The sequence below is a fragment of the Microtus oregoni genome, unplaced genomic scaffold, assembly GCF_018167655.1.
Source record: "Microtus oregoni isolate MIOR12 unplaced genomic scaffold, Mior012 000027F_ref0000203, whole genome shotgun sequence".
In the NCBI taxonomy this organism is placed as follows: Eukaryota; Metazoa; Chordata; class Mammalia; order Rodentia; family Cricetidae; genus Microtus; species Microtus oregoni.
The window spans coordinates 33,033,019-33,050,477 of record NW_024543086.1 but is presented as its reverse complement, the minus strand read 5'-3'; the positions used below and the strand labels follow the sequence as shown (position 1 = coordinate 33,050,477).

At 51.7% G+C, this 17,459-nt stretch overlaps 1 protein-coding gene across 1 annotated transcript in view; it reads left to right on the top strand.

Annotated features, from left to right (window-relative positions):
- The window catches only part of Arhgef17 (Rho guanine nucleotide exchange factor 17), a 58,054-nt gene extending 44,886 nt beyond the window's left edge, over positions 1–13,168 (top strand). Inside the window, exons 7-21 of the mRNA XM_041676134.1 lie at positions 7–57; positions 304–413; positions 518–603; positions 2,399–2,517; positions 2,833–3,046; positions 3,500–3,573; positions 4,054–4,250; positions 4,425–4,726; positions 5,097–5,346; positions 5,586–5,672; positions 5,991–6,058; positions 6,328–6,476; positions 7,201–7,375; positions 7,448–7,717; positions 10,710–13,168. Of these exons, the coding sequence (XP_041532068.1) occupies positions 7–57; positions 304–413; positions 518–603; positions 2,399–2,517; positions 2,833–3,046; positions 3,500–3,573; positions 4,054–4,250; positions 4,425–4,726; positions 5,097–5,346; positions 5,586–5,672; positions 5,991–6,058; positions 6,328–6,476; positions 7,201–7,375; positions 7,448–7,717; positions 10,710–10,906 (2,349 nt within the window). The 3' untranslated portion in view covers positions 10,907–13,168. The remainder of the gene's footprint in view (positions 1–6; positions 58–303; positions 414–517; positions 604–2,398; positions 2,518–2,832; positions 3,047–3,499; positions 3,574–4,053; positions 4,251–4,424; positions 4,727–5,096; positions 5,347–5,585; positions 5,673–5,990; positions 6,059–6,327; positions 6,477–7,200; positions 7,376–7,447; positions 7,718–10,709) is intronic.
- Positions 13,169–17,459: the final 4,291 nt, after the last annotated feature.

The window sequence follows — 17,459 nt, the reverse complement described above, 5'->3', positions numbered from 1 at the left end:
CAACAGCTCCAAGCCCCCCTGCGGCGGTTCCTGAGGCAGGAGATGGTTATTGAAGTGGTAAGAAGTATCCCGTTGGCTGCTTCCCCGTGTACCTCCACCCACCCAAGTTAATTCTTCCAGTGCCTGCTTCCCTCAGGTCTCCCCCAACCACAGCAGGAGCCCCAGTTGAGTCCTGACTCAACATAAACTGGGGGAGAGCCCTTCCCCCCTCCTGGGACTTGCTGTCCCTGTGGACACTAGGAGCATATGGGTAGGCCTCTGGACTGTGCACACTCAGCCTGAATCCCACTTTGAACCCTACAGAAGGCAATTGGAGGCAAGAAGGACCGATCCCTGTTCCTGTTCAACGACCTCATCATCTGTACCACCCTGAAACGGAAGTCAGGCTCCCTACGGCGCAGCTCCATGAGCCTGTGAGTGGCCAGGGTGGGGCTGGGTGGTGCAGGCAGGAGAGCCATTGATCTACCATGGGCTCTACTCCCTGCCCCAGCCAGAGCACCCCATTGGCTACCCACAGGTACACAGCAGCCAGCGTCATTGATACGGCCAGCAAATACAAAATGCTATGGAGGCTACCACTGGAGGACGCAGACATCATCAAAGGTGAGACTGAAAGATTCTGGTGTTGGGCTCTTCCTCCCAGAAGTCTTTCAATGTGAGCTCTGTCTGGCGTCCGTCTGCCTGTCCAGCAGTTTTCCTGCTTTTGTGCCTTGCTCTCCATCCTATATGAGGGGCTGGTTTTGAAGGACCGGGTTAGTGTCCATGCAGCCAGATCCAGGTATCCACATAAACCATCCTCGTGGGGCTGCAAAGCAGTCACCGTAACTGTAGGGAGCCATTGAGTCAGCTGCTGATTGAAGACCCGCTGTTAGCTGGTCTGGTTCCATTCCTGCCTAACGCCCAGGAGCAGAGTCCCAATGACGGGTTGGTTAAGGGGACTCTGGTGGCTTGGGGCTGAACCTGCTAGGAGCTGGACACCCTGAGGACCTCTTCTGCTGTCCTTCATCCCCTCTTGTCTCTGCTGGCTTGTCACTCCCGAACTGACTCTAAGCCTACCTGCGAGGGGACTCAAATGAACCAGCTTATCCCACAGGGACCCAGGAGAGGACTGAGCCCACCTCATCTCTTCTCACTAGGAAACAGAGCAGCTGATAGAATGACCCACTCCCGAGCATCCCTCTGTGTGGCCAGGAATAAAGCCGGGTAGAAATGGAACAAAGCAGACTTTGGCGTAGGAGAGTAACGTTCAGCAGTAGGAGACTGTCTTAGTATGGCTCCGTGTAGTGACAGTAAACACCAAACCAAACACCAAAGACCAAAAGTTCCAAAGTAGGAATTTATTGCTCCCTGTTCTGAAACCTTCCAGTACAAGACACAGGCCCATCTGGTGTCCGCTGAGGGGCCCGTTCCTCTGTCCTCACTGGGTGAAAGGGTGAAAGAAGCTGTCCCAGGTTTTGTGTTGTTCAGACAGTGTGGCGCAGACTCACTGTATAGACCAGGCTGGTCTTGAACTCACAGAAAGCTGCCTGCCTCTGCCTTCTGAGTGCTGAGGTTAAAGGCATGAATCTCATTCATGAGGGTACCACCCATCTGACCTTGTCACCTCCTACACCAATACCAGGGAAGTATTTCAGGCTTTCCCAGGCTTTGTTGGCCTGTCATATCCTCTGAAACAGCATCAGTCTGTGTCCGTGATGTCCATGTCTCTGTAGGGAGTGCTGTCATGACCCCATGGTCGTCTTCCCATTCTGTGACCTACAACAGCTACCCATATGTACTGTATAAACAGGAGCAGAGAGGACAGCGAAACCTGTCATTTAGAAAAGAGCAAGAACAGCTTCCTGTCCCTTAATTTCAGTACTTAACTGCCCAGACTTGCAGTGAAGACACAGCCCCTCTGATTGTTTACTATCCTGGAGTGGACGTACACCCCAGGTAGTGAGGTGAACGTTCTGAGCTGGTCTGTAGGGTCGACCTCTTGGAATGGTCAGCTGTGGGAGAAGACCAGGAAATCAGGGCACTAGCTCCTTGTAACCTCCTTCCCAGGGAGGCAAGTCTCAGTCAGCAGACTGAACCGCCAGGGCTATCTGTTTGCCAGTTCCCCCATGAGGCTGCACCCCAGTGTCTTCTGGAGCTCACATGACCTACTGAGCCATCTCTACTCTTCTAGAAAGTTCTCCAAGCGTCAGACACTCTGTTTGTGTGCTCCTAAACCAAGCCCAGTCCCCTCCTCCCAGGCTTGGGACTTTTCTGGAAGCCACCTGCTAACCTTGTTTCTGAAAGCTTGGGTCTGGAGACTTTCCAGTTGCTAGACCCGTCTCATGACCAGCTGCAGAAGTGTGTCTGTCCAAGTCTGACCTTGTCTTACCTGTCCACGGCTTTCTTCTGTCCCTGCCAGGGGCATCTCAAGCCACCAATCGGGAGAATATCCAGAAGGCCATCAGCCGCCTGGATGAAGATCTTGCTACCCTGAGCCAAATGAGCAAGCTCTCTGAGAGCCTCGGCTTTCCCCATCAGGTCTGTGCCCCGAGCTGAGACAGGGCTGAGCTGGGACTTCCCCTGACCTTGTCTGAGGGAGAGACAGTCTTGGCATTTGCCTGAGGAAGCAGTTGGTCCTGTCACTTATCTGAAGGGGAAAATTATAGTCTTGCTCCCACTTCAGGGAAGTGACAGGTCCCAGGTCTGAGAGAGGAGACATCTAGCAAGGGGAGGGGCCCAGCCCTGTCTGTGGAGGGAGGAAGCCATTGTCTGAGGAGAGAGACAGGTCCTTATGTTCCAAGTGCAGATGCTCATGTGAGGCTTTGGTCTGAGGCCTGGAGTCTTTTCCCACAGAGTCTGGATGACGCGCTGAGGGACATCTCTGCCGCCGTGCACAGGGACCTGTCGGAAAAGCAGGCCTTGTGCTACTCGCTCTCCTTCCCACCCACCAAGCTGGAGCTGTGTGCCACCCGGCCCGAGGGCACTGACTCCTTCATCTTTGAGTTTCCCCACCCCGATGCCCGCCTGGGCTTTGAGCAGGCCTTCGATGAGGCCAAACGGAAGCTGGGTGAGCCAGGGTTCATGCTGGTATCTCCTCAGAGCCTCTGGGCAGTCTTCTGTCTTCCAGCAGCGGACTAGGACGGGTAGACAGAGACCTCTTCAGTGAAACAGAGGGCTGGGCATTAGCTCTGGCTTCCAGCTCCTCCCTGGCCGGGAAGGGGCTCCCAGACAGAGTCATTTTAGGATAGGGACTCCAGCGTAGACCTGAACAGCCAAGGCCTTCCTCTTCCTCAGTATGGCTGATTCCTGGGAAGTTATTAATTCTGTAGCTGTCTCCTCATTGTACAGAAGGTGTAACTGAGGCCAAAAGCAAACAGGGTGTAGCCCATAACCTCTTATTCTAGAAGGCCCTCCCTGGGGAGATTCTGACGGACAGGAGGAAATGGAATGGGGTGGGAACAAAGGCAGAGTAAGGTGGGTGCTAAGTGTGTGTGTCCCCCTCTGCCTGTCTCTACTACAGCATCCAGTAAAAGCTGTCTAGACCCTGAGTTCCTGAAGGCCATCCCCATCATGAAAACGCGCAGTGGCATGCAGGTGTGTGTGTGTGTGTGTGTGCACACACGTGTGAGCCTTGTAGATGTTATCCATTCAAAGCTACCTGTGTATGAATCTTTGTTTTGTGTGCCTCATCTCATATGTGTTTGAAACATTGTGATCGCCCCCTGTGTCTGAGTATATGCATGTGCACACAGCATGTGTATCATATGTGTACGAGCATCTGCATTTGAACACAGACTGATTTGATTTGGGGTCTAGTCTAATTCATGCCCTTATATGAGTTTTAACAGTACCAGCATCATATATGAATAGACTCATATATCCATGGTCCTATTCAGGGTACACGTACGTGCAACTACAGTTTAGGGTGCTATTTGTATCACAAGCACGGTGCATTTGCTGTAGAGCGATATATGCAAGCTTGCCGCCCCTCTGTTCTGCTGGGGACTGTGGTAGAGCAGGATACTGGCACAATTCTAACATTCCCCTTTCCCTGTCCATTGGGGTTTCCCACAGTTTTCATGTGCTGCCCCCACCCTCAGCAGCTGCCCAGAGCCAGCACCAGAGGTGTGGGTGTGCAACAGTGATGGCTACGTGGGTCAGGTGTGCCTGCTAAGCTTGAGAGCAGAACCAGACGTGGAGGCTTGCATTGCCGTTTGCTCTGCCCGCATTCTCTGTATCGGAGCGGTTCCAGGTCTGCAGCAGCGCCCGCGGTAAGGCCTTGGTGAGCCCAGGAGACTAGCCTCCGTCCCAGAACACACCGAGGTTGACCTTGGAGGTCGGTGGGCCAGGCCTGGTGGATGGGCTGTCTGTGGGCGGGGCGGGTCAAGCTGCTATCTCGGACGCCTCCTACCGGCCGCGTTTGTTCCTTTCCCCTGTGTCTCCAGAGAGCAGCCAGAGCCCTTGAGGAGTCCCCCAGAGTCCACCCTGGAGCCCGCTGGGCCCGAGCTGGGTGTGGAGGCCACAGCTGATGAGGAACCACCAACGCTGGCAGAGCCAGGGCCTCAGCCCTGCCTGCACATCTCCATCTCAGGATCTGGGCTGGAGATGGATCCAGGCCCTGCCAAGGGTGACCCCCAAGCTGAATTGGTGCCCTTTGACAGTGACTCTGATGATGAATCTTCCCCTAGCCCCTCTGGGACGTTGCAGAGCCAAGCCAGCCAATCTACCATTTCCTCCAGCTTTGGCAGTGAGTGTGGGGGGAAATTGGGAGCAGTGGGTGACTCCTCACGAACGCAGGCAAAGGCTAGAATCAGTTCACTAGGGGTCTGTGATAGTGAGTCAGACGTGGAGTCCCGGAGACCGTGGAGTACACTGTTAAGGGAGATGGGCTTTGAGTATTGGGAGACTGGCATATGGTGGCTAGTCCCTCCATAAGGGTGTGGCTGAATTTAAGACGGCCAGATGAGGACTGGGACCTGGAGTACGTGCTGAGAGTGTGCAGGGCAAGGCCTTAGCACATAAGGGACCAGGGTCAGGAAGGACTCAGTGGGGCCTAGGAAGGTGTTAGATTTCTGCCTGGTGGAGTGGAACAGAGATAGCGACCTTTGTCCCTTCAGATGAGGAGACCCCAAGCTCCAAGGAAGCCACTGCAGAGACAACCAGCTCTGAGGAAGAGCAGGAGCCTGGCTTCCTGTCACTCTCTGGCTCCTTTGGGCCAGGCGGTCCCTGTGGCGCCAGTCCAATGGATGGAAGAGCCCTTCGCCGCTCCAGCCGTGGTTCCTTCACAAGGGGCAGCCTTGAGGACTTGTTGAGTGTAGACCCTGAGGCCTACCAGAGTTCCGTGTGGCTGGGCACTGAGGATGGATGGTAGGTAGGGGCCGGGGAAGATCTGGGACAAAGCTGGAAATCGTACGGTGGCCTGAAGCAGAAGCGAGAGTGGGGGGGTTGAATCTAGTTTTGGGGGTTCTGCCAGCTGAGGATACTCAGGAGACGCTAGTAAGTGTGTCAGTACCTGGTGTAGAGGAGGTGGGGAGAAGGCAAAAGTGAAGGAATGGCTCTTGGGGCTGGTAGGTTTGACTGCTTGTCACAGATGCCCTCATCCACAGTGTCCACGTCTACCAGTCCTCTGACAGCATTCGTGATCGCAGGAACAGCATGAAGCTCCAACATGCCGCCTCTGTGACGTGCATCCAGTAAGCCCCTGGGTTGCCCTTCCCACACACAGTCTTCTTGGCCGGCAGATAGGCTGGCTGTATTCATCTACTCCTGCTCTGCTGGCCCCTCTTTTCTGGGGAAGATGCAGAACAGAGGCCTGCACCAAGGCCAGCTGTGCGTCTTCCACACTGTTAATGTGGGAACGTCACTGCTGCCTCTTGGCCGCCGGTTCCCCCCCCCACACATGCACTTTGAGGGTAAAGAATAAAAGAGGTAAACTCTCAAGACCAGAGCCCCTTGGCCCCAGGGTGCCCACTTCAGCCCCTGGAACTGCATTGCTACTTCCTTTTTCTCAGGTATCTGAATAACCAGGTGTTTGTGTCTTTGGCCAATGGCGAACTTGTGGTTTACCAAAGGGAAGCAGGTATGTGCCCCACACACCCTTCCACCCTTATCCCTTTTGTGGTAACTGAGCTCTCTTCTGGACAAATGGGAACAGAGGCCAGTGAATCTCTGAGTTCAAGGCCAGCCTGGTCTACGTAGTGAGTTCCAGGGTAGCCAGGGCTACACAGAGAAACCGTGTCTCTAAAACCTAAAGACAGAGGGAACATTCAGGTTTCTTTTCAGGGAAGGCTGAGACAAATTTAGGACTACACTAAAATTAATGTTTTCTTTAACCCATTTCTTCTCTAGGGCGTTTCTGGGACCCCCAGAACTTCAAATCAATGACTCTGGGTGCTCCAGGGAGCCCCATCACCAAGATGGTGTCTGTGGGTGGACGGCTGTGGTGTGGCTGCCAGAACCGGGTCCTTGTCCTGAGCCCGGACACGCTGCAGCTGGAGGTAGCTGGGCTGGGGAACAGAACTGGGTATCTGGGATGAGCTAGGCTCACAGAAGAGGGAGATGAGACCAGCGAGACAGAGAAGCATCCAGGCCAGTCTCTGCCCTTCCCTGAGGAAGACAGCAACTGCCCATATATTTAGAATTCCTCATTCATGTCCCTGTTGTTTCCTATCTGTGCAATACTGGCATCCCTGAGGGACATAAGGGTCCTCCTTCCTGATGTCACCAACCCTTAAGATGAACTTTTGGCCTTTACTCCTGCTTTGTTTGCATACAAACCTAAGTTCCCAGCCTAGGCAGTACCTCAGGACCACAGATTTCATGGGCTTCATTGGCTGAGTTGAAGGTTGAGGCTTGGGGTCAGCCCTGGTTCTGTGACTAGCCCGGCATGTGACCGTGGGCCTTTAGGGTGTGACTTTTTCCTCCTAGGCTAACACTTGCCCATCCATCCAGGGAGAGACCAGTGACTGGTCTAAAACCCACACAAGCTTTAGTCACTCAAGTTTCGTAGGGAAAGGGCACCCCTTTTTACTTCTGGAGGATTAAGGGGCAAGCTTTGAAAGTGATCATCCAGACCCAAGGCCAAGCCTGCCTTGGCTGTCGATTCAGGCAGGTATCTAGAGGGGTTTGTGGGGAGCTCTGTGTGAGATGGACAGTGGTGGGGTTCAGGCAGAAGAGCAGCTTTGCTAACTACCACCTGATCTCTGCCCTACTCCCCTACAGCACACATTCTACATGGGGCAGGATTCCAGCCGAAGTGTGGCTTGCATGGTCGATTCCAGCCTGGGTGTGTGGGTGACCTTGAAGGGTAGTGCCCACGTTTGTCTCTACCACCCCGATACCTTCGAGCAGCTGGCGGAGGTAGATGTCACCCCTCCTGTGCACAGGATGCTGGCAGGTACCGACTTTTCGCTCCCGTCCTGGGGGAGGCCTAGCCAGGGCCCGCCTCCAGCGCTGTTTCTCCCCCCAGGCTCCGATGCCATCATCCGACAGCACAAGGCGGCCTGCCTAAGGATCACCGCACTGCTGGTTTGTGAGGAGCTCCTGTGGGTGGGCACCAGTGCCGGGGTTGTGCTGACCATGCCCACAACCCCGAGTACCATCAGCTGCCCGCGAGCACCCCTCAGCCCGACGGGCCTAGGCCAGGGACACACTGGCCATGTCCGCTTCTTGGCAGCAGTCCAGCTGCCTGATGGCTTCAACCTTCTGTGTCCAACCCCGCCACCTCCCCCAGATACAGGTGGGTCTGCGCCTTCCACTCCCGTCCAGGGCCTCTGCCAGCGGAGGCTCTGAGAGGGTGAAAAGGGCAGAAGTGAGTGGAGCCTGTTATAAGAAAGACCGCAGAGCCCGCAGCTGAACCTGTGTGCATGCCTGTGCCTGAGCGTGAAATGCTGTCCAGGGGGTCGTAGGAGACAGGAAGTGAACCATAGCTAGTAAGGGGCGAATACGCTCATGGGAAATATATCCTGTTGTATGTGTTTCTTAACCAGGAAGTGGGGCTGGAGAGATGGCTCAGTGGTTTTCCAGAGGACCCGGGTTCAATTCCCAGCACCCACATGGCAGCTCACAACTGTCTATAACTTCAATTTCAGGAGACCCGATACCCATGGCAAAACACCAATGTACATAAAATGGAAACAAATTTTAAAATATATACTAGGAAGTAAAGCAGAGCTAGAAAGGAAGGAAATGGACTCAGGAAGTGATGTCCAGAACAGGAAGTAGAAATAGCACAAGAAAAGAGGATACAGAGTGGTATAGGGCAGGAAATAGGGTTAGAGAGGGAAGCGGCAGGAAATAGGGTTAGAGAGGGAAGCGGCAGGAAATAGGGTTAGAGAGGGAAGCGGCAGGAAATAGGGTTAGAGAGGGAAGCGGCAGGAAATAGGGTTAGAGAGGGAAGCCGCAGGAAAATGAGGCACTTCACAGAGGGCAGGGAGTCAGGAGGCAGTGAAGCTGGTAGAGGGCAGGAAATAGGGTTAGAGAGGGAAGCGGCAGGAAAATGAGGCACTTCACAGAGGGTGGGGAGTCAGGAGGCAGTGAAGCCTGAGTCAGCAGCTGTGTGGATCGAGAAGACCTGAGCCGCACTGACTGGAAAGGGTGTCCGTGCGCTCACGCTTCAGATAGCAGCAGCACATGTTCCGAGTGCTGTGTGCCCACACGGCCACGCTGTGCAGTATTTATAGATGAAGCAGCCTGTCCTGTTACAGCCTGATGAATGAAACAAAAGATTTAGTCAAAAGCAAGAGACCATGATGTAACCAAGAGCCACAGTAAACACAGGCGGACAAGGCCCGCTGTACTGGAAACTCTCCCTTAAGGTAACTGGTAGGGTAGACATTGGGAGAGTTAAAACACTTAGCATAGTCCTGTCATAGGAAAAGGCTTTGCACGCACGTGCCTCTGGGATCAGTCCCCAACCCGAAAAACAGAGAAGATAGAAAGAAAATAAATATGCCCTACATACTCACAACACGTGTCCTGCATGTGAACAGGGTGCTACATTCCTACGTGGCTACCAGCATTATCCTAGACACGTGACTGGTGTGACATGTTGCCCAGAAAGTGGTCACCAACTTCCCTAAATGACCAAAATTTTATTATTATGTGTAATTACAGCACATGTCTGTAATGACAGTGGAGGACCTTATATATGCAGAAGTCAACAAAGATGGAAAGTGGCTAGGAAATCAATGTCATTCCTGACCGGAAAACATAGGTTGGGTGGGGATGGGGTGGCTGGAAACACGGCAAGCGTGAGAACTCAAGTTCAAATCCCCATCACCCAGGTAAAAGCCACAAGCAGGGGCCCTTGTGTTATTACAGTACTGGGGAGGCAGAGATGGGATCCAGGGGCTCATTGCCACTCAGCCTAGACTAAAGGATGAGATCCAAATTTAGTGAAAAACCCTGACCTGTAAAGAAGGAGAAGGGGGCCTCGAGAGATGGCCCAGCAGGTGAGAGCACTCTCTGCTCTTAGAGAGTACCTAAGTTCAGTTCCCAACACTCAAATCAGGCTACACTGTCTCCTGCAACTCCAGCTCCAGGGTCTCCAATGCCCTCTTCTGGCCTAGGCAGGTACACACGTGCGCGCACACACACACATGCACAAATAAAAATAAAATAAATCTTTAGAAATTCCTTTAAGCTGGGCGGTGGTGGTGCATGCTTTTAATCTCATTACTTGAGAGGCAGAGGCAGGTGGATCTCTGTGAGTTTGAGGCCAGCCTGGTCTACAAAGTGAGTTCCAAGACAGCCAGGGTTATACAGAGAAACCCCGTTTCAGTAAGGAAAAAAAAGAAAGAAAAGAAAGAAATTCCTTTAAAAAATAAGTAAGAAAGCTGAGGGTTGTGACACAACCTTTAGTCCCCACACTCGGGAGTGAGTTCCAGGCACCTTTGGCTTCCACACACATGCACGCACACTGAACACACTCACACACTCCACACACATGCACGCACACTGTGAACACACTCACACTCTCCACACACATGCACGCACACTGAACACACTCACTCCACACACATGCACGCACACTGTGAACACACTCACACACTCCACACACATGCACGCACACTGTGAACACACTCACACACTCCACACACATGCACGCACACTGTGAACACACTCACACACTCCACACACATGCACGCACACTGTGAACACACACACTCCACACACATGCACGCACACTGTGAACACACACACTCCACACACATGCACACACACTGTGAACACACTCACACACTCCACACACATGCACGCACACTGTGAACACACTCACACACTCCACACACATGCACACACAGTGTGAACACACACACTCCACACACATGCACGCACACTGTGAACACACTCACACACTCCACACACATGCACACACACTGTGAACACACTCACACTCCACACACATGCACACACACTGTGAACACACTCACACTCCACACACATGCACACACACTGTGAACACACACTCACATGAATATGTATTTGCACTATGCGTACAGAAAGCATAAATGCACATGTGTGCGCATTCACACATAGCGGAGATAAGAAAGGTGGCTGCCAAGAGAGTGGACTTTTGTTCTGGTTAACAGGAAGTGTGTGTGTCTTCCTATCTTCTGGGAAGTAGAAGGAGAGGCCTCGGCCTGGAAGAGACAGAGGGGCTGAGGGCAGGTGGACAGGTGAAGCTACAAATTGCTTCAGGTTGACCAGTCCTCCTCTTTGTTCCTCAGGCCCTGAGAAGCTGCCATCCCTGGATCACCGGGACTCCCCTCGACACCGAGGCCCCACCTCAGCTAGGCCTAAAATGCTGGTTATCAGTGGTGGTGATGGCTATGAGGACTTCCGACTCAGCAGCGGAGGTGGTACCAGTAGTGAGACTGTGGGCCGAGACGACAGCACAAACCACCTCCTCCTATGGAGGGTGTGAGCGTGCCCACTGTGGCCCAGCACTCGCCTGTCCACCTGCCCGCAGCCTGCCTGTTTTCCCAGGCCATATGCAGCCCTTGAGCAGAGTGTCCGAGCAGGGGCACGCCATGTGGACACTCTCATCTTTGTGGAAACATTCCTGGTAGAATACTGCCAGCCAGGCCAAGGTCTCCGCTGACTGCTGGGACCAGGGTGGAGATGTGGGGGCTCCCCAGGACCTTTGTGCCCGGAGCTTCTACCAAAGACATAGCTGGGCCTGGACCCCACTGGGCTGGCAAGGCCATGTGCAATATGTGGAGGGATTTCTGGGGCCGTGGGGAAGCTAAGGGACAGCATCCTTTCCTGTGTACAGTATTTATGTTACTTTTTAGATGAATACTTTCCAAAGCACTTATTTATGCAGTAACCTGGGGCCTGACGTGATGTGAGGAACCGACAGAATCTGTTCCTGTGTGAGAGACCACCCTGGAAGGACCAAGCCCATCCGCCACACACACACACACACACACACACACACACACACACACACACACACTGCATGTTCAGGGCACTAAGACATGTCCGTTAAGATAAAGTCCAGCCCTCCCTGACAGGGCTGCCCATCCTAACGCAGAGGCAAAGTTTGCTCAAGTGCCCTCAGACATACAGACAAGATGGCCGGGGGCGGTAACTCTCACTGGGCAGCTTCCCAGCTTTAGCACTTCCAAGCTGTTGGTGGTGCCTAAGGTTCCTTAACTTGGGAACATTAGTGGATCTGGGACAGGGCTTTCTCAGGTAAGAGAAAGGGCCTTCCCTCCTCACAACTGGCCCTAGCCCAGCTCCTGCCTCCCCATGTCTCATGCACTGTCACAGTGGTCACCTTGGGAGTGGACCTATGGGTCCCCTTTCACTGACCACTGAATTCTAAACACCCCATCCTGCCAGGACCAGCCCCTTTAGGAAGAACCCCCCTGCCAGTGTTGAGGGACTAGACACAGCCTTTTTAACTGGGAAAGCTTCCACTTTGGGGCAGTCTCTCCCTCACCTCCAGGCTGCAGGGAGCCACCCTGCCCCTCAGCCCCTTGCTTCAGCTACAACTCCAAAGGTCTGGTTTCAGAGAGGGTTGGTTTGTTCTGTTCGGTTTTGTTTTTCTTTGGGGTGGGTGGGTCATTGTGGTCTTGAGTATGTTTCTCTGCTACCAAACAGCCATGTATTAACTCTCCTCAGATGATGAAATTTAAAGTCAATAAATAGAAACACCAAATGATGGGTCCCCCTTGGCCTTGGGCCCTAAGGGCCTACTGCCAGCCCCCTCCGTGCTCTGTCTCCCCAAGGCTTCCCGATTCTGACTCAGACTGCAGGAGCAGATGAAAAGTGCTGGGGTAATAGGGTTAACACTGGCCTGCTGTGTTTTCATGAGCAGGTAACTGCGCTTGTCTGGGCCTTAGTTTCAGAAGAGGAAAGAATTTTGAATGTTAGAATTACCTACAGATCGTATACATCAATAGTGTATCAATCAGAACTTCGAAGTCAGTCTAGAGCGAGGCTTGGGAATCGGAAGCAGCTGTGCTACAGTCGAGGAGGCAGGGCAGTAGAGGTCCTGCCTAAAGCTCCTGTGAAGCAGAACTAGAGCCCAGGCCTGTCTGATTCTGGTCCAGAGAGGTGTGCCGTTAAACCAGACTGCAGAGAATGCAAGCGCCCAGCGGCATGGGACAAGGAGCCCCTCGCACCGTGGTGGTCCTCCCAACAACGGAAAGGCCATGCCTCATCTCCGCTTTGTTAATCCAAATGGCTTCCTTCAAAAAACTTAGTTTCTGGAACTAGAACAATAATAGTTTAGTGGTTAAGAGCAACGACTGTACTTCCAGAGGACCAAGGTTCAATCCCCAGCACCTACATGGCCACTCACAAACATCTCTGCAGTCCCCTGGGATCAGATGCCTTCTGGTTCCCAGGGCCACTGCATGCATGCACATGGCCACAGACCTACATGCGGGCAAAACATTCATACACACAGCATAATAAATTTCTAAAAAACAACAACAACAACTAAGTTTCTGGTCTGAAAGGTTGACAGACTGTATTATTGGCACGTGGGAAGGCTGAGGCAAGATGATCTTGAATTCAAAACCAGCTTGGACCAGGTATTGATGGCACATGCTTATAGTCCCAGCACCAGGGAGTTGGTGGCAACTGGATCTTTGTGAATTTTTTTTTTCTTTTTGGGTTTTTCAAGACAGGGTTTCTCTGTAGCTTTGGAGCCTGTCCTGGAGTTTGCTCTTGTAGACCAGGCTGGCCTCTCACAAAGATCTGCCTGCCTTTGCCCCCTGAGTGCTGGGATTAAAGGCTTGCACCACCACCGCCTGGCTAAACTCTGTGAATTGAAAGCCAGCCTGGTCTACCTAGCAAGTCAGCGCTACATAGTGAGACACCCCTCCCATCTCAAAACAAAACAACCTGGTCTATGTGGCAAGATCTTGCTCCCCCCCCCGTACCCCCAAAAAAGGAAAAGAAAAGGGGGTAAGTGTAGGTGTGTGTTTTGCAACTCATACACACCCCTCAAGGGTCTGCTGGGTCTCCAACACATGTATAGGATATCCTGTTAGCATAGTTTTAGCGAGGAGAGGATCCTGCTCATGTGGATTCAAGATGGAGGAACGCAGACTGGAACTGAACAGATTCTGTGTGGAATCTTGACTGCCTCTCACCAACCATGTGACCAAGCCAAATCATTTCCTTCTTGGAAAAAGGGTCTGATGGTCTTTTCCCCCTACAGGATGTTTGACTGGTACATAGAGTTTTTGGAAAAAGGGTCTGATGGTCTTTTCCCTCTACAGGATGTTTGACTGGTACATAGAGTTTTTGGAATGCAGGGTTCACTCTGGGGCTAAAATCAAAAGCGTGCCTGCTACTAGAGACCTGGGCTGTCAGTCACAGGGCCCAGTGATCTAGACTTCGAAGGCCCCTCCCTCCGTGCCGCTAGAACAGTTACTGCTCTTCTGTCCGTGGCTGTCACTGTCACAGCTTCAGCTGTTTCTGCCGCCCTTGACAGAGGCAAGAGCACTAGATACATGGAGCTGGGTCCGCACCGCCTTCCCAGTGTAAGCACTCCTGTAGGAACAGAGCTGCCCCATTGCCCTGCCGTTTTGAAGACCACCTCCCAGAGCGTGGGCTGGCTGGATGATAAGTACCTTTTGGGTCACAGGCTCTCAGCCTGGGCCACTTTGCTCTGAATAGAGAAATCCTGAGGGACCAGGCCTTAGGTTCACCCTAGGGAGGCTCCTGGAAGAATTGCCTCACCTAAAACATGGTTTACAACCTGGACTGTTCATTATAGTTCACTAGGGGCACAGGCCCACGGAAGGCCAATTAAATGAGAACCTTAGATAAGACCCAGGTATCAGTATTTTTATTGAAAACCACTGACGTCTGGGCTGTGGTGGCGCACACCTTTAATCCCAGCACTCCGGAGGCAGAGGCAGGAACTCTTTGAGTTTCAAGGCCAGCCTGGTCTACAAGAGCTAGCTCCAGGACAGGCTCCATAGCCACAGAGAAACCCTGTCTCAAAAAACAAAAAAAAAAGGTACAGCACAGCAGATGTATGTAAAGGCCAAGAGGCATCCATCAATCCACAGCTCCCCCTACAATCCTAGCCACCCAGGCTTGAGACAACACGGAGTATGTGTTTCCCAGACATAGAGACCTGCCTTAAAGTGCAGGCTATGGGTGAGAGGAAGGTGGACCAGGGTTTGATGGAGGAGAGATGGGAGCGCTAGACAGACGCTCTGAGAGCAGGTGTTCCCGGCCTCACAGAAGCCTACCATGGCACTCGCCATCAATAAGTGTTCAATAAATGTTGATTTATGGTCAATGAAATAAATGTTGGAGAATCCAGTTGAGACACAGCTGTAAGTCTTTTTACTTTTTGAGATGGGGTCTGTAGCTGAGGATGACCTTGAACTTCTGATCCTCGTGCCACTACCTCCTGAATGCTGGGATTTGAAGTGTGTGCTACCACAACCGGTTTTATACAATGCTGGGAATCAGTAGCAGGCAAGCATCCTACCTCTGGCTACATCCCTGAGCTGGATGTAGGTCTCGCCTACAAGAGAACAGTAAACCCAGTTTCCTTCTGCTGCTTGCTGTAAGCCACAGCTGGGCTCCCTAATCCTTAGTGGTCTCAGAAGATTGTGGCCACAATTTGCTTCTCTGATGAGGAAATTTGGTGTCTTCCTCAGGAGGCAGAACTGGATTTGCTCTGCTCAGGTCTTGACACCGCGTGGAAGATGGAGGTAGCCACACAGGGTAGCCGGAGTGAGTGGAGCTGCCAGAGCTGCAGGTAGTCACATAGGCTCATGTTTGTAACTTCTCTGACATCAATTCCTGTTTGATCCCAGGGGAGGGAGCAAGTCTGAGCCAAAGACTATCTCTTCAAGGAGTTGCTCCTGCAGATCCCTTGGGCTAGAGACAAAAGTCAGGATGTAGCTAGACTACCTCAGAGAGGATGAAACCTGGAACCGGACTTAGTGACCACCACACAGAAAGGTGGGGTTGACACTAAGAACAGACTTAGGCATGAGGGTTTCTCGTGGTCAGAAAAGTCAGGAAATGTCTTTTAGGACCAGAGGAAGCAGAAGGCTAGATTAGCTAGCCTCGGTCAGTCTTGGAGCTAGCCTCAGCATACTGAGAGAGCTTGGTAGGAGAGCAGAAAGTGGTCAAGGGCCCTGTCTTAGTCCTGAGCTGAACCTGGGGAGGGCATGGGGTCCCCAAGGATCAGAAAGCAAGCTCCAGCCCCAGCCTCTGCTTACTGGAACCTGGAGGCAAATTCTTGCTCTTGTGCACCCCACTGACCTTCACATCTTTGCATGCTTGCCAGACAACAATTCTCCCTTCTTAAGCCACAGCCTGGTTGCAGGAAGTGGCAAGGGGAAATGCTATTTTGGGCCCAATTATGGCCAGTGAGAAGCCTTGATGGGCAAGGCAAGTAGACAGGTATCCAAGGCTGGACAGGAGTTGACCGCAGGGCAGACTGGAGGAGGCAAGGGAGCAGGTTTCGAGACAAGCTCAGGCAGAGCCCTAGATGCTGTGCTTTGGGTAGTGCCCAGAGCAAATACTGAACCAGAGAAGGGGAAGAGAGGAGCAGACCCGGGCTCCAGATCCCAGTGGGACTCTTGATCTGATGTGCCTGACATGAACCTCTGCAGATAGCGGACTCACCTGCTTAAGGCTATCCAGCCTGTCACCGATACAACTATGACTTAACCTTTATCCATGTGACACCAAAGCATGTATTTTTCAACTTCCCCTAAGTCCTTCCTCTGGGCTGCAAATCCTCAAACATTTCAGCACAGGCCATGTAACCTTGACCTGTTCATGTAACTGGGCTACCTAGTCTGGCCTAGGTCGACCTCACCTCACCAACACCGCTGTCCTCAGTCAGTCCAGAGCTCCAAATTCCTCTCAGACCCCACCCCACCCCCAGGGGACAAAGAAGCTCTTACCTGCGCCCAGGAGGAGTAGAAGACTGGAAATAATCAAACTGAGAGCGGAAATCAACAAAATAGAAACACAGAAAACAGTCCAAAGAATCAATGAAACAAAAAGTTGGTTCTTGGAGAAAATCAACAAGATCGACAAACCCCTATCCAAACTAATTAAACAACAGAGAGAGAACACGCAAATAAATAAGATCAGAAATGAAAAGGGGGACATAACCAGACATAACCACAGACACAGAGGAAATCCAAAGAATCATTAGATCTTACTACAAAAGCATGCCACAAAACTGGAAAATGCAAAAGAAATGGACTTTTTTTTAGATAAGTACCATATACCAAAGCTAAACCAAGACCAGGTGAACTATCTAAATAGACCTGTTAGTCGCGAAGAACTAGAAACTGTTATCAAAAATCTCCCTTCCAGCAGGATGGTGGTGGCGCATGCCTTTAATCCCAGCCCTCGGGAGGCAGAGGCAGGCGGATCTCTGGGAGTTTGAGACCAGCCTGGTCTACAGAGTGAGTTCCAGGACAGGCTCCAAAGCCACAGAGAAACCCTGTCTCGAAAAAAAAAAAAAAAAAAAAAAAAAAAAACAATTCTACCAGAACTATCAAGAAGAGCTAATACCTATACTCCTTAATGTATTTCACAATATAGAAACAGAAGAGGCATTGCCAAATTCCTTTTATGAAGCTACAGTTACCCTGATACCAAAACCACACAAAGACCCAACCAAGAAAGAGAATTACAGGCCTATCTCACTCATGAATATCAATGCAAAAATTCTCAATAAAATACTGGCAAACCGAATCCAAGAACACATTAGAAAAATTATCCATTATGATCAAGTAGGCTTTATCCCAGGGATGCAGAGCTGGTTCAACATAGGCAAATCTATCAATGTAATCCACCATATAAATAAACTGAAAGAAAAAAAAACCATATGATCATTTCATTAGATGCTGAAAAAGCATTCGACAAAATCCAACACCCCTTTATGATAAAGGTCTTGGAGAGATTAGGGATACAAGGGTCATACCTAAATATAATAAAAGCTATTTACAGCAAGCCGACAGCTA